This window comes from Vanacampus margaritifer, chromosome 14 (assembly GCF_051991255.1).
Source record: "Vanacampus margaritifer isolate UIUO_Vmar chromosome 14, RoL_Vmar_1.0, whole genome shotgun sequence".
NCBI classification, from domain to species: Eukaryota; Metazoa; Chordata; class Actinopteri; order Syngnathiformes; family Syngnathidae; genus Vanacampus; species Vanacampus margaritifer.
Genome location: NC_135445.1, coordinates 8,642,556 through 8,665,296, shown reverse-complemented (window position 1 = coordinate 8,665,296; position 22,741 = coordinate 8,642,556). Strand labels below are relative to the sequence as shown.

The 22,741-nt window shown below is 37.7% G+C and overlaps 1 protein-coding gene across 3 annotated transcripts in view; it reads right to left on the bottom strand.

Moving 5' to 3' along the window:
* Positions 1 to 22,741, bottom strand: part of cntfr (ciliary neurotrophic factor receptor) — a 358,577-nt gene that overhangs the window by 14,826 nt on the left and 321,010 nt on the right. For all 3 annotated transcript variants that reach the window (XM_077586331.1, XM_077586329.1, XM_077586330.1), the window contains exons 5-7: positions 18,935 to 19,052; positions 16,500 to 16,666; positions 6,516 to 6,679 (exon numbers count right to left, since the gene is read on the bottom strand). In XM_077586331.1, the coding sequence (XP_077442457.1) occupies positions 6,516 to 6,679; positions 16,500 to 16,666; positions 18,935 to 19,052 (449 nt within the window). The remainder of the gene's footprint in view (positions 1 to 6,515; positions 6,680 to 16,499; positions 16,667 to 18,934; positions 19,053 to 22,741) is intronic.

Below are 22,741 nucleotides of genomic sequence, written 5' to 3'. Positions count from 1 at the left end.
GCCAAATCCTATAGTTCTGTCTAAAAGACTAAAGCAGAAATGTCTCACACACACGCACATACACACACACACTCCAAAAGCTTCTACACTAATCCAGACAAAAGGGCCAAAGAGGAAATGTGAACATTCCTCCGAGATTGGACATGAACTATGGGAAAAAAAGTGACCCTCCATTTTTCTCACATCCCATTTTATCGTCTATTTGCAGTGATGTTGTGGAGATATATATATATATATATAAAATAAATAAATAAATAAATTAGCCCCGTTGCATTGTACAGTACTTGCAGTCATCCATGTAATGCCTTGACATAAATTGCAAAGGTCAGAGAGAGGGGAAAGGGCAAAGAGATAAGATAAACAGTACAAAAATAAGATTAAGGCGGAAGATTAGGGATCAATTATTTAAAAAGAAAATGAGCAAAAGAAAGTCAAATCAAGATGGAAAGCAGAGTGAGGGAGACATGGAGGGAATTGGCGTCGGTGGTCAGATCTAATCCACTGAGCATGTCTGTTGTCCTGGAAAGGAAACCCAATTATATGGCACTTCCACTGGCCCGATGCCGCTCGGTGGGTGTATGCGTGTGCTTACACTGAGAAGTTTGGTCTCATTACGTTGACTGACAGCCCCCATTTTTCCACCATGCTCTCCTCCCATATACGAGCGTATAGATGCACATGTGTGCGCACACAAACGCCAGGTCCGGAGGATATTTCACTAGACGGTGTTTCTCTCGGCTTGAAGCCTCCAAATCGCCCAGGCAGCAATTACTGTAAGAGGGCGCTAAACCCTCCAGCGGGTCGAAAAACATCTTCAGAGCTCGTACGGGTATAGCAGTGAAGGTGACACGACATCAAGTCTGCCTTTCAAAAAATGTTACATATTGAAACGGTATCGGGCGATAACCTTTTTGATCAAGCTTGTTCTTTTCGTCACATTTCCAAACAGGTCCTGTCAGGCTTATAAGTAAGGAACGTGCACAGGATTCAGCGCCACAGTTTAGCATTCTGTTGGGCAAGGGACAATGTTTGATATCTTGAAAAGGTGTTCAAAATAAGACCCCACATGATGAAAAATCATCTGTCGGTCTGTTTTCTACCTTTTGTGCTGTTCAGGGTCATGGGTGAGCTGGAGACTTTCCCAGCTTAACTTGTGGTGGAAAGCCATTCAAATGCTTTACATCATGCAATACAACCATTTTACAAACACCCACTTTACTATGGACAACTACTTTTTTTTTTTATTATTATTATTTTTTTAGAAGAACACAAGTCATATATTCTTTGACATGTTTCTGGAGCCAAGCTAAATGATGATGACTGTAACGTGATAGTGTAGTCGGTCCTGATAAACGATGTGCCTCTGCCAGTGTCCTTCTGATGGGATGTTTTCCCCCAATCAAGGTCTAGACATTTATCATGTGCAGTCATAGATACAGATGAATGCCTTAAGGGGTGGATGCTTAGATAGCTGGCTTATTGCGTGGATGGACGGATTGCATAGATGGAGGACAAGGTGATAGCTGAGGGGGAAAGACACGATATCTGTAAGTAAAAAAAAAAAAAGGTGGGGGGGGGGATGTCTGGAAGGGAGATGAGGAATGCAATGGAATGAAAAATATTAAACGGAATACAAGGTGTTGTCATGACTATCTATCTATCTATCTATCTATCTATCTATCTATCTATCTATCTATCTATCTATCTATCTATCTATCTATCTATCTATCTATCTATCTATCTATCTATCTATCTATCTATCTATCCATCAGCATGTGTCATTTTCCCTGTGTGCGCTTGTGTAATAGCATCGTGATTTACGACTTTCCCAGTCAGAAGAACATTGCATATGCTGTATGTACACCAATCAATTTAATTAGGGAACAAAAATGTGTTAACTTCTGAGACAGTTTTTAAACCATATGCATACAAAGCATCTAGAAACCGTGCGTTTGTGTAATTGCTGCTTCCACATGTATGTTTCTGTGCACAAATCTGACCGCATGGGTATGTGCGTGTTTTCAGTCGACTGGAGTTCAGCGTCACCCCCCAAAGGGAAATTACAGCACAGCAGATGTAGTTTCATTCCATAGCGGAAAGAGAATATTGAGCAATGTGAAATTGTTCTCATCACGGTGGCTGGTCCATTGCTTTTAATTGCTCAGAGAGTTGAGCTCCACTTCTCAGAGAAGAGAGCATTAGAAAGAGGTCATGGGAACCGGCATCGGATTCGTTGAACATTTAAAGGCGAGTGGATGTAGTGAGGTGCGGTGAGGTTCATGAACAAAACAGAGTAACGTGGCAGCCTGACTTGAAATAAATATTTTGGTCGTTCAAAAATATGTACGGGAGTTCCGGGGCGGGATTACGAATATTTTGGAAATGTTCCGCAACCCCCAACTCAACTCAACTCAACTCAAAGGAAAAGATTCAATCTAATATAGCGAACCAATTACTGTATCTCTATGTAGCTTTATGCAGTGTCAATCAAAGCAGAACTTTTGATATAACTCTAGATTTCCAAGAGTTTGAAGTGTTAGACTCGAGGGATGAAAAGTTTCCTTTCGAGAGTTCTGAAGCTTTTTTTGTTGAACTTTCTCGGAAACAGCAGCACGGCAGAGATAGCCATATCTAGCTAGCCTTCTATTTAGCTAGCTAGCCATCTATCTACCTAGCTATTTATTTATTTAGCTAGCCAACAATTTAGCCATCTTCTAGCTATCTAACCATCCGTTTAGCTAGCTAGCCACCTATTTAGCTATCTACACACTTTCTGACTTCCTGTTTACTGTCACCTAGCTGGAACCGAATGCTACACTCCCTTTTCTTCTATTGCGACAACATAGCCCATTGGTACGAACTCCAGATTGCCAAATGTACACATCATTTTAAACAATTCTTGTAAATATCCAAAATGACAGCCATATTTATGGAGTATTTATGGAGTGTGTTGCAACAGATTTATTTTCTTGCTTTTTTTCCCCCGTGTGCCCTGTTCAAATAAAATTCAAGCGGCGCTTCACATTTCTTATAGTTTTCTCACAAATTATTGCCGGAGCATATTGATTAGATGGCCGTCTTACAGTGGGTTATGACTGTTATTTAAAGTCTTGGTCTTCAGATTCAAATATCCCCAGACTTCTTTCCATTCGACTCTTCACTTGAGGCATTCGTTTATCACCCCATAATGTGAAACACCTTATGACTGATGGCCTCTAAAACCGCCCTTTCAAAGTCGCCTCATGTGCTATTTATCTATTTTTGGCTCGTATTCCTCAATATATTTTATCACTAGCTTCCCTTTGCGCACATTTCTATCATTTCTGTCTGAGGCTCTCCTGCTCGCAATCCATTTCTCTTTGCGTTTTAGGATTCGAGTAACGCCACCTCAGTTTGGTAGATTTTTCTAAATTTAACTCTGAAGAATCCCTTTTCTTCTTTGGAAAATTATGAATTATACATTAAATGACTGCTATAAATTCACTGAACACCAAAATATATGTTTTTTCAATGTATTCCCTAATTTAGGATTAGGGCGAAATTTGACCCTTTGGCATTTAGGGGTATCATTTCGAAAAATCTGAATAACAAAAACTGTCAGTAAACTATTTAGAATTTAAGAAAATAATCAATCAAATACACAGCTGCATTGAACAATATAATTTTTTTGTTTTATTTGTTGCATTTTAGCCATTTTGTCACCACCACTCCGGCTCATGTAAGTGCAATATTCATCCACTAGATGGCCCCATGCAGGGGTCAGAAGTGGCACGTTACAGGGGTCAAATTTGACCCCATGGGTTCGCCAGGGTTAATAAGCATTTGTTTTAATTTTGCCTTGCTCAGTCGTCTCTTACACCTGCATATGAATGTATCAAACCCTCCATTAATGTTTATCTTTGCTGTAAGTACTTTTCACATTTTCTCCTCCTCAGATCAACCGTATCCATCTCAATACTCTCCCAGTTACGTCTTGTCGAGGAGAATGGATGGCTGCTTTTCAGCTTCATCACTTTCCAAACCATCAAACACATTTGAGGATGTCGCGTGAAAGTCATTCTCACCCAGCTGTCTGTCACACAAGGTGAAACTGGTGTCTACAAATCTTTAATTGGCTTGAGCACAACACTTGATTTACAAGATGAGTAACTGCATTCATGCTGAAACCTGGCAATCTAATTAACATCCACTACAAGTGCTACTTTCAATTTATTTTTTATTAAAAACTTGTATGAGCTGTGTGATCTGATAGCTGCTGTGCATTCACTATTCTACTACCACAAATAAGGAAATCCTTTCTGCAGTTAACAGGAAATGATTCTGGTTCCATCCACAAATTATAAAATGTAAAGATTAATCATCTATCTCTCAAACAGATTGTGTGCTTTCCACAGGACTATAAGAATAAATCCAACACCTAATAAAAGTCCAGACAGGCTGAGTATTTTCTGCCTCTTCCTGCCCTGAAAACTAAATCCTCAGTCTTCCGTCCAAAACGACCACGAAAGGGAAAAAAGCTGACAGTTTCCAGCTGTCATTGACTGCATTTATGCAATTTTCAAATCATGTTCTCTTAACCAATCTAAACATTGACTCTGGATTTTGGAACGTTCATGTTATGCATCAGTTCTTATAAGGATCGAGTGGTGGTTGAGTGAGTATGTCAGGTTTAATCATCACTTTCCAGCCGCAAATAAAATGTTCCGTTTTTTTTCTTCTTCATATCAGTATGTGCCTGCAAAGGATTGTGACGGGTCAGGCAGTGCTGAAGGGAACAACAGTGATCGATAGTGTGATAATATATAGTGATAATGCGTTTTGTATCAGCTAATCTAACTTGTCAGAAAGCAGGCGTGTGCGTGCATTTATGTTTGAAAAAAAAAAAAAAAAGCTAGTCACTTGCATCAGAAAACATTCTGGCACAGGCTGATAAAGCAGACACTACGATCACTGTTCATCCTTTTAATGCACCTGCTTTTTGGACAATAACAACTCACACTTCATTGAACTTACTCAGGTGCAAAACCACATACATACATTCAAGTTTTCCCCGAAACTTGAAGTATCTAATTTGCCGCAATCAAAATGAGCTTGAGGAACAGTGAGGCAAGGTTGAGGTGATTTGGAAGTACTGTAGATGGGGAATATTACTGCGGTGAGGTCGGAGGTAGCAAGTGTTGAAAGGTAACCCGCGGGGGGGACTGAAAGTGTGCAGGAAAGACTGAGCGAAAGAAAATGTTATTCAGCCTTTCCTTGATACGTGTGTGTATGTGAGAGAGACTGTAACCCAAGTCCTTGAAATAACACCTATGCAAACCAATGACATGTATGATAATAACGCTGCAACATTAGACCACAGCAGACGGAACTTTTATCTTTAGTGGGCACATATGCTTTTACTATACGCAGGCCTCAGGGAACGGAGCACCGCAAAATAAGTCCGATACAGTAACAAGTTGCTATTTGGGCAGATGTGTGACCTTGGACTTCAAACTATAGTCTTCTGTTAAAAATATCCTAATGTTTAATATGTTTTGATTTTGATTGTAATGATGGTTGGTAAAAGCCAACAAAAAACAAAAACAAATGGCAAAAAAACGGCAGATTTTTTTGGTCAAAATTGCCCAAAACAAACCCAGCGAAAAATAGCAAAAAAAAACATAAAAGACAGATTTTGGTCAAAATTGGCAAAAAAAAGACAGATTTTTTTGTCAAAATTGCCAAAAACAAAACAGCAAAAAACTGGCAAAAAAACTGGCAAAAAGGCAGATTTTTGTCAAAATTGTCCCCAAAAAAAAACTGGCAAAAAGGCAGATTTTTGTCAAAATTGTCAAAAAAAAAAGAAAAAAAAAAAAAGAAAGATTTTTGTCAAAATTGGCAAAAACAAACAAACAAACAAAACGGGCAGACTTTTGCCAATTTTTCTCTCGATTGAAAAGTTGTAGTACTAAATGACATGGTACTGTAAAACAGTCAAATCTTCTGCCTCTATCCATCTGTGGGGCGAACATTTGCGAAATCTTGATTTCACGTCAGGGTTAATTTAGGGTCGTAATGTTCTCCAAACATTCACCAGATGTTCAACAACAAAACCGCTAAAACAAGGCGAATGTCTGGCAAATGTTTCACAAACACTTAGGAGCGGCATGGCTCAGAGGTAGAGTGGTTGTCTCCCTTCCGAGAGGTTGTGGATTTGATCCTCACCCCTGGTGACCATGTTGAAGTGTCCTTGAGCAAGACACTAACCCCCTGATTTGCTCCCAATGGACCTGGCAGCGCCCCCTCTATTTACCATTAGAGAACATTGTGACCTTGAATGAGCCCTGACGTGAAATCAACATTCGTTAGCATCGCAAATGCTCGCCCATCAGTGGGATATAGGCTTAAGGGACAAAAAAAAACGGTTATTGGAATTTTATCCTGCCAAATATCGGCATCGCCTTAAAAAATTTCAGGCCAACAATCCAACATTAGATGTGAATGTGTTTTTGTGTTTTCCACAGAATGCTGCTTACATGTTGCCACTGCTCCTTGATGAGAGGCCGGTAACGAAGGAAATACTTCAGAGGGAAGTTGTCGATGTCGGGCCAGGTCGCAGGACTCTGCCAGGATACCTCCAGCCTACGAGCATTGTAACGGACCGGAGTCGCCGTCACACGCTCAGGTGGGTCTGGTTTGACTGGGAAGGGAGAAAGAAAATAACACTGTAATAAAAGTGATCCAATATCTCAAGTTTACTGCTCATGAGAGCATTTTTTTTTTAACCGTAATAGAATAAAGTGTAACTGCACATCCACTACAGTATGTGGCAGCGGTGCTGTCGTTAGTCAGGTTTCCATCCGATTGTTTAGAATTTTTTTAAGCGAATTTGCTGAACATGCGCAAAACGGACATGTGATGCGACCGTTTCCATCCGTTCTTCTTTTGTGATTATTGAGAGAGGACTCCGTCGCTGTAGGTGGCGGTAGACACCATAGAGATGGGATCCACCAGTAATTTAAAAGAAGAAGAAGAAAATCAGGAAGCGACTGCGCCGTGCGATGACGTCGTATGAGTTTGGACTAGACTGGACTGGACTGCTTTTTATATAGCGCTTTAACTTATGCACTGCCATTGACGGCTATAGACGTCAAAAATTCATTTAAATTATTTCTATTAGTTTCACTTTCCCCATTTTTGTTAACAAGAGTATGAAAACATAGAAAAAAATGTATTGTACATTTAGAACAGATGTAAAATTTGTCAAAAAACTTAACTTAACTAGTGAAGTCATGTGATTAATTACAATTAAAAATTTAAATCGCCTGATGCCCCTAATTAAAAAAAAAGAAAAAAATATTATAAATTAAGGGCGTCAGACGATTACATTTTTTTATTGTAATTATTCGATTAATCACAAATTTTATATTTGCTCTGGTTTTCATACTCTTGTTAACAAAAGTGGAAAAAAATGTGAAACTAATAGAAATAGTTCAAATGAATTTTTGATATCTATGGCCGTCAATGGCGGTGAATGAGTTAACTACACCAGCTTTTTGTATTCTTGATAAGCCGTAGCGTTTTTTTTTGTTATTTTCCATCTAAAATTGCAGTAATATTCGCTTCTTTAGTTAATTGCCAAAAGATTTCTGTTTCGTCGTCCCCCCAAATATACCTTACTTTATGGTCCGACATTGCTTTGGGACTATAAAAAACGTGTGACGTAATTACCCGTCAAAAACGTGCGACGTGTATCCGGTTTTGTCAGCATTTATACGCAAAACCTGTTTCCATTGGCAAAATTCACATTTTCCTTTTTTTGATACGCTTCAAAATCCACCACCTCTAAGCGCAAATACTTATTTTTTTCCCGAATTTTAGGCCCTTTTTCAAATTTCTAGCATTTCCATTCGGTTTTATTTTCGTATTTCTTGAACATTAGAATAAAAATGGGTGGATGGAAACCCAACTATTGTCAGAGAGTGTGGAAGGAGTATAAGGTCCTTTGCAGATGTGTACTTACAACAATCTTATAGACAACTCGAGAAGCACTGCTGTAGTGTAACCTGTACTGGTTTTATGTAAACTATACGTTTTCCCATTTTCTTTGAAGTATAAAGTGAAAATACAACTTATTCAAGACAAAAAACTGTGATCAAATGGTCCTTCCAGGTCAGATATCATCAAATCAGCAAAACAAAAATTCTTAAAAGTTCAAAATTGTGACTCAAGACTGTCGCTGATCACCGATAGACACTAAGCAGACAAATGACTTTCAACCTTGCTGGTAAGAGATGAGTGACAACAAAAGCTGGGGCTGGGAACCTCTGAGGAGTTTGAATGTGAGAACTAAATGAAAGCTGACAGTCCTTGTAGAAAAATGAGTGGTGCATTCTGAATACTGTACACGTCCTCTAGAGAGAATTCCATTCAATACTTTGAGAGATATTGAATACCCCCATTAGAGAGCACGCTTCCCAGTCATTGGATGTAAAATTGGTCTCCATACCACGTGCTTACAAGATGTTAGAACAGGAGATGGATAGTTGAGTTCAGCGCTTGATAAAAGACGACTTATACGGCACGAAATAAACATGAAATATACATGTAGGCTACTCTGAGAAAACGGACTGAACACGACGAAGAGATGGATTCGATCAGAGGCAGATAAAAGCAGAAAGCCATCATGAGATTGCTAATCTCATTGTGACTTTCCATAAATACGAGTGGAAAGAAGAAAGATTAAAACCAGACAAACCGCTTTGCTCACATGAGACTCATCCAGCAGCTCATAAAAGATATGAAACGTGCCATTCGGAGAACGGAATCTACTTAGATCGATGGCTCCAGTGACCATTCATCTGGCCTGAAACATTGCACATGAGATGGCTATTGCATTAGTAATGAGCAAAGGGGAAATGCGCAACCATGATAACCTGGAGCCTTGCCAAGCAGAACAAGCAAACGACTCGCGGATTTATCACAGAGAGCAGAAGGCGAAGCTTAATGAGGCGATCTCAAACCAAAGAAAAACGCTATGTCATATTGTAAACAAAAGCCCCTGCTTAACGTGCGGAGCGAATGTTATGAAGTTTACTTCGGGTTTGTTTGAATGTGTTCACATTACACTTGCTCTGTATTCATTTTCAATTATCATATTTCGACAGTCACCGATGCTGGTGCGAAGTAAAAACGGCACAGCAGCAGATTAATGGAAGCAAAATGGCTTAATTTTCCAGGGAAAAAGAATGTTTAATATTTATGCTGTGAAACTTTTTCATTTAATTCCATACGTTTAGCTCAATGTGACCATCAAAGAATAAAACCTCTGTCCCTCCTTGACTCCATATCTTACCATTTAACAACATTTTAAAATGATGAACAAGCCGTCAAACTGTGCCAAATGAAATCCGAGACTATGAGTCAAGATCTTCCATCTGTTAAGTCTTTCATGCCTTTCCCCCTTTTCCATATTGTGTTCTTACATAAGTACACTCAGCAGACACTTCATTAGGATCACTTTGATCATAGGAGCACTTCTCAGCATGGTGCAGTGCAGTTGTACACTTGTGCAGACTACCAATAATATTTTTTTTTTTCTTGTGATGGCAGAATTTATTTTCTACCGCTTTTAATAGGCTACTTTTCAAATCGTAGTACACCTATAAAGCTTTAAATTGGAAATAAAAGACTATAAAATGGCATTTACATACACTGGTAGCAGTCTAGGAGGCCCCTTCACCTTAACTCAAAATGGATGCCACAAGGTGATTTCTTCTTGTCAAACAGAAAAGACGGGCAGAAAAAAAATAAAAATTCTGTCCTGTAACCATGTCATCGCATTGGAATTTTAAAAAACAGACCATGACTGACATTTACATCTATTCCCACGTATTGTAAATTAAATTATCTGTTGTCCTAACACATACGGTATATGGTGAGCATATTTTGATTTCCCCCCCAAAAAGAGGATACTCGAACTGGCCTCGATACTCGAAGATGCCATACATTTTATAACTAATATTTTAAGATATGCCTCGTCTGTATGTGTAGAAAATAAAATAAAAAAACAACTATGCTGCCACCTGCTGGACGTTTTTTGTAATAACAACCATTGCTTTAAGCAACCTCTTCAGGTCAGAAGCTGCATTAAACAAAAACTATAAGTATGTTTTTGGGACCATGGCAATATTTAAAATAGAACGTTTTTATACGTTTTTGGGAGCAAATGAGTTAAGTGCGCGCCACATCATACATTACGGTACATTACTGTAGTACAGTAATGTATTTTTATTTATTTAATTTATGTACTGTACAGAAAATATATACTGTATATAATTTAATTTGTTTCATTTAAAAAAATATGTTTTAAATATTTTTATTATTTTATTTTTTAACAAATAATTCCATAGCATTTTATTTTTAAACAAAATTTAAGCCTCTGGGAACCCATTGTTTTCGTAAGTTGAGGACTACCAATATAATAGCAATATTAACATCCGCGGTCTACCAGTCACAACCCATTTGCCGCACAATGTCAAATCGGACATTTTAATTAATATATATTTAAAAAATAAATAAAAAATCCCAGACGCCTGGCCAGGATGTAAAAAAAGAGGACATGTCCGGGCTAAATAGTACGTTTGGTCACCCTAGGTACCTGGATCATTTCACCGCATGTAACCCAAGTGAACGATGATGACTTTGGCTGACTACACCTTCAACAAAACACCAACCAGCCTGTCATCAAGTCTCTCAAAAAATTTGCACCAATTAGCTCCGTGAGCTGCCGCTGACAGCATTTGTCATTTTAACCGGCAGAAACGACGATCCTTGCTTGACGGTTTGCCGTGTTGTTCTTTGCCAAAGATAATTAGCCTCATTTTCACCTGCAGTAGAGAGACAGTAGACTGTGGCGAACCTGTACCACAAGGAAAATGAGCTGGAAGAAAAAAACAAAATGTGCAAGAATATGACGATGCTGTTTTCATATTGTCAAGCTTGGAAATCAACCGCTTCCCTCATAAACTTAGAAGTGACTCTAAAGTATATGAGTATATTTAGTCTTTAAAAACCTAATCTTATCAATGCTTTTTATCTCCAGTAGACTTGATTATTGGAACGGTCTTCTGACTAGACTCCCTCAAACCAGCATCAAACAGCTCCCGTTTTCAGAATGCTGCAGCTCGGTTCTGACCAGCACAAAGAGATTAAAACATATTACTCCAATCGGAAAGGCTTTACACTGGCTCTTAGTCAGCTGCATGTATTTATTTATTTAAGGATTTTAAAATTAGGCTACTGAATGTGATTATGTGAATTTGGGAATATAGACCCTTATTTGGTTCTGCGGATCGTAGACTCGTGTCAATGAGTTAATGAGCCAAAGAGTTCAAAGCAAACATGGCGCATCAGCATTTAGCTGTTGAAATAAGCTGCCGACAGAACTGAAGATAGCCCCCAAGCGTAAATGTTTTAAAATCCAGGTTATTAAGGTCTTTCAGAGCATTTCTATAATCATTTTTTTGCTCAAATCATGCTCTTGTGCTGTAGTAAAGTACTTTTTACTTCTCTCGTTTTCTCGCTTTTAAATGTCTTAAACTCTTTTTCCTTTAAATGCTTTTTTTTGTGTGTTTAAATGTTTTATAACTGTGTACATGGGGAGCACCTTGTGTATGAAATGCGCCTTATTTCTCTATTTATCTTCCTGTTAATGCCTTGAACTTCAGAGACAACAAACACGTTTAAGTAATTGGCAATACAGTGAACCTTTATTTGGGGGCTAGCGGTCGAGCCCAACTGCAAATAGCAAATTTCATGTAATATGTCCTTTTTTTCCCTTCTTTTTTTGTGTGTTAATTTCAAAAGTGTGGATCAAACTGGTAGCCCTTCACATTAATCAGTATCCAAGAACTGCAGTTCTCACTTTATATGTATAGTGTTAAAAGGACGTGATTTTAACTTTTTTTTCTTTTTTCTTTCTTGGAGAGCTCAGTATTGTTCATTCGGTAATTTTACCGATTTGACATGTCATCATCATTGCTCTCTTTTTTTATTTTTTATTTATTTTTATCTTATTTATTTATTTATTTATTTTTATTTTTATTTTTATTTTTATTTTTATTTTTATTTTTATTTTTATTTTTATTTTTATTTTTATTTTTATTTTTATTTTTATTTTTATTTTTATTTTTATTTTGTATGTGGGTGAGTATGTGTATGTGCGTGTGTGCGTGCATGTGTGCGTGCGTGTGTATTCATTAGTTAACCTAAAACCTATTAAAAAATCCCATACCGTTCACCTAAACCGAACACTTCCAGCCAGAGTCGTGAGGCCGTCAGGAGACCCGAGGAAGGACCAAAGAGAAGAAAGGAAAGTGAAATCCAGCACCGACCAGACACCACCCACCGGGTTACTAACCAGAGTCTTTCACCAACCCGAGTGATTTTAACATTTACATGGAAGACTGAAAGTCATGCTGACTTGTGTAAGAGCAGATGGTCACAGAGATCTCGATATTTCAAATCGACTTGTCTGTTCTCCTACTAGCCTCCAGGGATACAATCATTACAAAGGTCACCTGTGATCTCAAACAAGTGGAAATCTTTAATCCGTACACAAATATAAAATAAATATCTAAATAATCTAATCTAAATAAATCGCACCATATTTCACAAACAGAGGCAGTTAAATGCCATAGGTCCGGTGCAAGTCAGCATCCCTGTGATTTAAACAATGATGGGAAGGTGGATGCCAGACCCTGCACAGCTGCCAGAGGTTATCCTTCTCTCCACTGCAAGCCACATAACATAGCAGGTGGTGCTGTGCTACATGCTGTTTTGTGATGCACTGCCATCAGTTACTGATCTCATCCACTCAGAACAGTTTTTAGTCTCAACTTCCATAGAGTAGTTTTACTCAGTTAACCCTGGAGAACCCACGGGGTCAAATTTGGCCCCTATAAATTCTGCTACTCAAATAACAAAGACCTTTATTTCTTTTTCCCAGCAGTGATTTTGTCCCTGTGTTCTTGTTTCCATTGGCCAAAGTGTGTTTGTACATTCAAAATCCAGTTCTAAAATGCAACAAATAAAACAAAAAAATGATATTGTTCAATGTAGCTGTGTATTTGATTGTTTATTTTCTTAAATTCTAAATAGTTTACTGACAGTTTTTGTTATTCTGATTTTTCGAAATGACAGCCTTAAATCCCAAAAGGGTCAAATTTCGCCCTAATCCTAAATTAGGGAATAAAGGGTTAAAATTGAAAAAACATATATTTTGATGTTCAGTGAATTTATAGCAGTCATTTTATGTATAATTGATAATTTTCCAAAGAAGAAAAGGGTTCTTGGGTTCTCCAGTGTTAAAACTGTGCAAACTGTAGATTTATTTGATGGGGAAACAACTTTCTCAAAGGTTTAATCCACACTGGCGACAATTTAACACACATGCATACACGCACATCTCATCTAATTTTATTCCAGCAGTGGCCGAATGAACAAGGACAGCCAAGAATGGCCTTACTAACTTCCACTTGGAATTAAGAAGTGCGCCAGAAAGCATGAAATTGTTTTATTTATTTATGATCTGCCTCGTTTTCCCGTAAAATGAATGTGACTCACAAGTTTTTTATTTTTAACAATACAGACGCTGGGAGCAAATAGACAAGGGGGGCTAAACTCTTTTCCATTCAGACACCTACTGTACATGCAAACAGAAGGTAAGGAAATGGCAAGATAGGAGGAAAGTGAAAAGTAGAGAGGCACGTACGGGAATGTTCAAGAATGCAAAGAAAGGAGCAGTGCGGTATTTTCTTATCAACCGATAGTTAAGGAAAGTATCCTCAGTCACCGCGCTAATCCGGCTAGCATTAGCATTTTCATTAATCCTGTGTCCGGGATTTGGCGGAGCATGTCACTGGCTCAATTTATATACACACACACACACACATCAACTGTGTGTGTTTTATACACCATACACACCCATAACTCGCTTGAAGGGATACAGCAGAATTGAGAACCGCCAGAAGCACTTCTCTTATCTATTTAAGTGGAGCTCATTCCTTCCTTTTAGTGAACACATTTCCTCTTCATTGCCTTGCAGCCAGTCTGCGGAGAATTTTAACAATCCTACTTTTGTGGTACAACCATCTTGTACTTTTACACAGACTTAAGAATTCTGAATGCCATGAAGTTGGGCTAAGAATAAAACGTCTCCGCTAAAGGCAATAGTAATTAACAATTGTGTGAACTTTGTAAGAACCTATTGAGTGTTACTTTTACAACTCTACAGTCCATTTGTACTGGGTAAAATGTCGACACATAGTTATAGTTTTTTTTTTTAATAAATAGTTTTTGGCACTAGACAGATAAAGCACTAAGTCACAATTAGAGTAAATTCTAACAAAATAGAAAGAGTGTATGAAAATAAATCTCTTGGTGTTGTTATTGATGAAAGATTAAGCTGGAAGTCCCACATAGATAATGTTAAAAGGAAAGTGTCCAAAATTATCTTATTTTGTATAAGAAGTAATTATATACGTTATATTGCTCATTATTATTACCATATCTAACCTATTGTGTGGAAATATGGGGAAATGCTTACAAAACAAATACCCTCTTTTTAAATTACAAGAAGAGAGCAATAAGAATTATTAACCGATTAAAATATACAGAAATAACATATTCACTATTTATCAAATTAAGCACAATGGCATTTTATCTAAATCTAGTTCAGTTTAAAATAGCTCAAAATAATGTACAAAGTACACAACAATCTACTTTGCCACAATATTCAGAAGTTGTTTGAAATTAGAGAGAGTGCCTATGATTTAAGGGGTACAATTAACAAAATATTAAGCAAAGTTGTATTTCAATTTTAGGTGTAAATTTGTGGAACAATTTAGGAATCAACCTGAAAAGGTGTGAATCACTGGTTGTGTTTAAGAAGATGTATAAAAACAAAGTACAGCAACAATATTTAAATCAGGTATAAGTCAGTACAAACGTAGAAAATAGAGTGCAATTAGGTGTAATTTTTTTCTTTCTTGTAAGAGGGTACGACTCAAGTCAAGTTTTTTTTTACTTCTTCCTACTCCCTTTTAAACATGTAAGCTGTGCTTAATGATGACCATGTATGTAAAAAAAAAATATATATATATTTTTTTAATCTTTATATTTTAATGTCACTATTTCTGTTGCTGGTTTATAAGTTCAATAAACAAACATTGCTTGTAGCGCAGTTAGACCATTTAGTGCAGCAGACCAATGAATAAAAAGCTCGACAGCAGTTATGTAGCAGGACCTGAAGGTGCAAACTACTTTTGCTATATGGTACTGGCACATTTCCACCTTACAAGGCCCTCGACATTCGACTACTCATGACTCTTAGGGCTCAGTATCTTGCTTAAGGATACTTTGACGTGGTCACAATAGCATGGGGTCGAACCCACAACCTCTGTGTTGGGAGACCACCACCCTACCACTGAGCCACGCCTCCCTGGCTTAGTCTGTATTTGCATCCTATTTCTATACCGCTTATCCTGTATGGTGCCGTGTAGCTGCCACTTATCTGGCGGACTCCAACCTGGACTTGTCACCAGCCAATCTCACTATTCACATTCACACCCCGGAAGTTTGAATGAAATGGGACTTGAACCGAAGCAGCCTGCAGAGAAGTTGGGCGAGTAAACCACTTTGTCATCAATGACTGCCAATTAAAATGGAACAATAAAATCTTGGCATAAATCTGTTGGACACGGTAAGGAGAAATTTTATTGACGAGAAGGCTGACGGCAGCAAGAAAACAGATTGCGACTGCGGATTAAAACAAGCGTCACACGCAGAGCTCGAGCAGGCAGGATAAGAATAACGAGCAATGCTGTTTTTGGTAAAGCCTACTTAACCACAACTGATCATCTACTACAAATTATATTTTGTAGTAGGCCTACCTGAATTTAAAATCGCAAATTCATCAATAGCAAGTACAGCCACACACACAAAAAAAAATTGTTACCACGTAATGCAGTGTGAGTTTCTCATAAAAGGACTATGCTGGATTTCTCAGAAAAAAACAACAACTCTGCATTCCCTTTTCAGTTTGGTGACATTTATTTGGCCAATTATTTTTCTACTTTCTTTCTCTTGCTGGCACTGATCATTGATGTGTACGCAACAAAAGCTCCCAAAGGAGTGAATACAATCAATCATCTGTGGTCAAACAAATGCTTTGGCATTAGGGAAGGGGTTGGCATCTTTACTGAGATGACACTCGCTATTTTCAGTCTTTGTGTTCTTTGCCAAATCTTTTTTGAGAAGGACCCCAAGCCTGCGCCAATTTGGAAACGAAACAAAATTGGTCAGGAATACCTTCTTCATATGCTACTTCACTAAGTGGTAATGCACGGCTGAGTGAGTTCCCAAACTTTTTAAAGGTCAATTTTAGATGTAAAACTGGTGGTATATCGGAAGAGCATAAGAGAAAACAAGATGAAGTTTACTTGGGATCTTTACATTACCTATACTGGACTCCTCAAAAGAGATTGTGCTGGAGGCTTTGCCCAAAGCGCTGATTGCGGTCACGTTGACATTGTATGGAAAGCTGGAGAAAACCTCTGGAAAACGTACATGGCAGCGATTCTTATGGACGGAATCTTTTTGCACCTCCAGTGAACGCTGGTTATGTCTGGAGAAATGAGAAACACAAGCATCTTGTTAAAAAAAAAACCAAAAAAACTGCCAACCAATATTTTGTTGATTGCGGCAAGGTCGTCACCCACATAAAAAAAAAAATCAGCCAGAAGGGAGAAAATACCGAACAAATGACTACACTTATTATTTTTCTATCAGTTGACTCCTTATTATCATGTTAATGGAGTCATAATGGTTATACAGTATTAATAAGGAGCACCTGCTGTGCTTTGAGATAGGGAAGGATGAAAGATAAAAAAAGAAGTGTCAGATGTGGACTTCTTTGGTGCCCTCCAACTAGCGAATATAATGTAAAAATGACAGGGGGCATTTTTGCGATACCATGGAGGCGCAATTGTGTCCCCAGGGAACATGATTTTTTATTTTGAATAACTAACTAGAATAACATGTAATTGCAAATCCACTACGATGGCAGTGGCGCTCTCAGGCGTATTTAGCGCAAAATTCTTCTTCTTCCTCCTATGGGCTACAAAAAAATATTGGATTATCAATTGGATGTCAAAATTGGATTATTCAGCCTCAGTGGTGGTCAGTCATTAGCGGAGTTTCCATCCACCCATTTTTTATTCAAATTTTCAAGAAATGCGAAAATAAAACTGAATGGAAACGCAAGAAATTCGAAAAAGGGCCCAAAATCCGCCCCAAAATGTTTTTACGCTTTGAGGGGGTTAATTTTTGAAGCGTATTGAAAAAAGGAAAATGCGAATTTTGGCTATGGAAACAGGTTTTGCAAATAAACAACACGTTTTGACCGAATATTAGGTCACATGTACGTTTGTAGTTACAAAGCAATGGCGGACGATAAAGTTAGGTTATGTTTGGGGGGAACGACGAAACAGAAATCTTTTCGGAAATTAATTAAAAAAGTGAATATTAATGCAATTCTTAGATGGAAAACAGCAAAAAAAAAAAAAAAATGCTACAGTTGATCAAGAATTACAAAAGCTCATACAACGTCATTGCATGGCCACTGATCGGAATATATTACTAAATAGCCGACGTTTGAAGCCGCGAGGCTGCCATATTACTCCTCCCAAGAAACGTTTCTTGGCATACGATCCTATACATTTACAGTATCGAAATTGGAGAACATTTGAAACTGTACTTAGTAGAAACAGCATGATTTATGATTTGTTAAACATAAGAGGACTTCAGACATTTTACAACTTGCCTTAAATACATGTATAAATTATATGATTAATGATGTTTACAGGAGAATTATAACTGTAATTCAACAAAAGATGCCTCTACCAAATCTTATATTGGGGTCTAAGGAACTGAGTGATAAAAGAAAAAGGGGGTCTTCAAAACAGCACATACCGTCCACTTTTTTTCTTTTCACTTGTTAAAAAATAGTGACCAAACCCCCTCAAACCCCCCACCCCGCCACGGCCCTATACTAACTGCCTACGACTTGTATATGTATAATCTGTACGTATACCGTATAGTTTATATAGTAGCCTGCTCGCGAGATGGGAGGGGCAAAATGGCCGCCCTGTCGCTTCAATGGCTTGCACATGTCATATATTCAGATCAGTGTCACATAGCCCAGTCACTTCCTGTTCTTCTTCTTCTTTTTTTTTTTCTCTTTCAGGAGAGCTCAGTATTGTTCATTCGATTTGACATCATGATTGCTCTCCTTTTTTTTTTAAAAAACAAATAAATTTAAAAAATTTTTAATAAATGTTTTTTTTTTAATATATATACATATATATACATATACACACATATATATATATATATATATATATATATATATATATATTTTTTTTTTTTCTGTATGTGGGTGAGTATGTGCGTGTGTGTGTGTGCGTGCGTGCGTGCGTGCGTGCGTGCGTGCGTGCGTGCGAGCGTGCGTGTATTCATCAGTTCACCTAAAGCCCATTAAAAAAAATCCCATACTAATAATATAATATAATAATAAATTGCCAAATGCAGAAACATCAATGTAAGTTATCACGATGTAATGGCTCTCGCTAACAGACAGAATTAAGTAACCAGAATTAGGCTTCTTTTAAATTACTGGTGGATCACATCTCTATGGTGTATACCGCCACCTACAGCGCTGGAGTCCCCTCTCAATAATCGCAAAAGAAGAACAGACGGAAACGGGCACAAGTCGCATGTCCGTTTTGCGCATTTTCAGCAAATTTACTTTAAAAATTTGAAACAATTGGATGGAAACCCCACTACTAATGTACAAAAAAAAACAAAACAAAGGAAAAAAATCAAAATGACTTACTGAACGTCCACTTCAAACGTCGTGGGGATGTAGGTCGAGTGCTGCTGGTGCCAGCTGCAGTAGAAGCCTTTGGGATATGTGTTGGATCTACAGGACACTATCGGTTCCCGAGGGGAAACTGCAAGGCAAGAAAACAAAGAACAGACTGTGATTATTCGACTCAAATGTAATTATTATTAATTAAATATGGCTGCGAGGTAGACAGAAATGCTCTGCAGCCAATATCACTTGCTCACATTTATTTGCACTCATTTTTACATCCAAATCAACAAATACAGTAAGTGATTTCTCCGGAGTCTTGTGTGCTGTACGTTAAACTAATATGAATATTGATTATGAATACTGATTATGAAACAAAAGAAGTGCAGATAAAATAACATTAAGCCTTTACTGTTATGCTCACAGATGAAATCGAGGAGGTGGGTGGATATGTTGACCGAGCAATGAAAAGTGGTGGGGGGAAAATGGTTAAAAAGTTGCAAAGAGACTAGGGAGGCAATATTGTATGTGAATAAAAGAAGGCTAGTGCAGTGGGAGCGAAACAGATGAATGAAGGAGGTTGTCCAGAAGAAGCGATGTTATGCCAACTCTGGCCTCCCTCGAGATTAGGCTCCTTTCTTCTCAGCAAGTGAAGCACACACTTGTCTACCACTCCCTCTTCCTTCCTGCGGCTCTTTGCCCTTTTTCCCAGAGTTATTTCCACTACGTATAAAATACAGTACTGGCCCCGTAGAGGAGAGATACGTGAGGGGCGAAAGAAGATCATTATTTGCCGCTATAAATTGATCCGCAAACCGTCTCATCTGTTTTAAGTGCCGGAAAAATTCATTTCACACTTTGTGCTTCATTAGTCACAATCAGTACAGTATGTTGCTCTTTATGGATGATATAAGAGCTATTATCAAATTTTAATCTTAGGGATTTCACATATTGACTACCACATTATGAACACATGCACGGTTTAATGAGATCCAATTCAACAAATATACATTGACAATTCAGCTGAGGTTTTTTTTTTTTTTTAAATATTTGTTTTAGTGGCTGAGCTGTGCAACTGCTGTATAGCGATGTTTAAAAATGTACCCAACCCAAATACAGGACAACCTTGCCCTATTTCTGTACCCGCAAGTCTCGCATAAAGTGGAGTTAACTGTGCGAATGGGTGGAGTTTTCTTTCTTTTGGGATTTTCCTTGACAAGCACAGGTAAAAGTGGGTGTTTCTGGCGTTGTGGGAGGGAGCACAGCCAACTTTCGACGCAGATCTCCTCATTACTCTCCACATGGCATGTAGATGGAGGAGATCGGTGAGTGCAAATCACATCAAGTGATGTCATGTTCCACCACCCATTGATTTGCTGCTAGGTCAGGGATGTGCTATCAAAATGTTTTTTTAAATGAATGATAGTTCAATGAATTTATTTTTTACAATGATTTAGAGGCGTCGGTCAAATCCACCAAAAATCACCACCTGCGCCACAACTTAGACCTCCTTTTAGCTAGTCTAAAATCTAGTCTACTTTTGGTCACCAAATCGACACAAAACTTGTAAACACGCTTAATTAGACCCTGGCACGAAAATGAAGATGTGCCCGTTTTTACGCCATAAAAGACTGAGTCAGAACTGATCCAACAGCAGTTGTGCAAAAGTTATGTGAACCACTATACTAACAACAGCCTCCATTTGAGGAATTAATTATTTTATTTGTATTTTCTTTTTGGTAAACAATACCAACAGTGAGATACGTATACAATAACTAGAAAAATTCCCGCGGAAATTTTGAATGGGACTGCTGACTCTTGTAAATGAACTGAACAGTTTAAAATTCAAACGACTGGAATCGGTCAAGAAATGTGGAAGTTAACCATAATCAACATCAACTAAAAGTATCTTACTGTCCATAAAAAAAATGTAAATGAGCTGAACAGTTTAAAATTTAAACGACTGGAATCGGTCAAGAAATGTGGAAGTTAACCATAATCAACATCAACTAAAAGTATCTCACTGTCCCTTTAAGAGAAATGCACTTTTCACGCACACACATTTGGCTTGGAGAGACATTACAACAACCCAAACCAAACCCCCCAAAAAAGAAAAAAGAAACAACTACAAAAACAACAGCAATAACGTCATAATGTCTTAAAAACAAAAATGTATACATAAAAATAACAAAGAAGAAGAGAAGGAAAAAACAACATACCAGAAAAGCAAAAATGTACAAAAATGATGCAGTCCTTTTACATCCTCAGTGAATTTGGAGGTGGCCTGCAAACTGTCCAACAAGCACACAATTGTTGATTCAACCATTGGCAGAGATCCAGCCACTACTACTTGTACAGCAGTCTTTGATACCACTCTTACAATTGGATAACATTAGCTCTTGCAGCTGTACCTAATGTAGTGTCAGTTGAGTGTTTCCCCATAATAATGTCCACTGATAAAAAAAACAACAACATTTCGTTCTCCATTTTGTTCAGTTACATAAGCACTAAAAAGTGAGAAGGCGTCCATTTCTCTTTAAGAACTACAGTATTTGCTCATGGAATGCAAGGCATGGGAAAAACCGCATGAATCGAGAACATTTCTTTCCCCTGTGGTGCACTAGGGTAGCTCAAAATGTTTTTTTCCAGAACAGAGGCTTCTAAGGTGTGGCTAGATTAAAAGGTATGGTTTTATTAGTTCAAGTAATAGCATCGTCAACTAAAAGCATTTTTGGAACCTGTTTTTTTTTTTTTTTTTTTTTTAACTTTTGTGTTAACCATGAATTAAATCGCCAATGCACCGACTTTAGTTTTCAAGTTACCCAGAAGTGTTTGAGGTTTGACAATGAGAAAAGTGAAGATCATATTGAACCAAGACAAGAAAGGCAAACCCTCAGGGGGAACAGTGTAACAAAAAGCAGGCAAACATTAAATATTGAGGACCTCATTGGATTCTGCTATCAAGACTTTATTCGCCATTTGTCAAAGCTTATATATGTACACACTCTTTTCTTCTATGCAAACAATGGTTTTATTGTGGATCCTTTGGTGGCTGGTTATTCTTTATTATTATTATTATTATTATTATTTCTCCATATTATTGCAACTCTTCTTCTTTTTTTTTTTTTTAAATCTCAATGTTATTTTTTCTGTATTTACAGTGGAAAACCATATGGTGAATTACTGTAAAATACTCCATTGCATTATTATTCAATTTTGTAAATAATCATACAAGTATACAGTATTTTAAAGTTCTGATACAATGGACAAAAGATGGCCAGTAATTACTGTTAAGGTTATTTCCCTGTCACACCCAGTTAGCTGTGTTTAAGCGGTCACCACAGTAACTAATTAACCTGTCAATAGCATCAACAATGAGGTGTCAGAGAGGACATCTAATCACACTCAATTAATCACAAAGACTAATTGGGGCCATCTTGATCAATTTGTCCCTCATCTGAGAACTTCAGTCAAAGTTAAAGAAAAAACAGTGCTGAAAACAAAGACACACACTCACATATTGATCGCCAGGGCAGAGAAACGCAAACCCACATAGATTCGGACCTGCAGGTATTCCTATAGGCTTTGAAGAAAGATCCTTAATCAATGCAGCCACCTTATTAAGAACTTGGATAAGCCATTTACTGAAAGACAACAATTAAAAGACCACAGCGTAGACAATTCTCCAGACATTTAAAAATACACAAAAAGAAACGGGGACAAAAAAACAATCATGTTAAATGCCAGTTGCATTACGTTTGTTTTGAGGTTTGACAGCGATATCGGGTTTGTTTGAAGTTGATTTAAAATTATATTATTTGAGGGCTA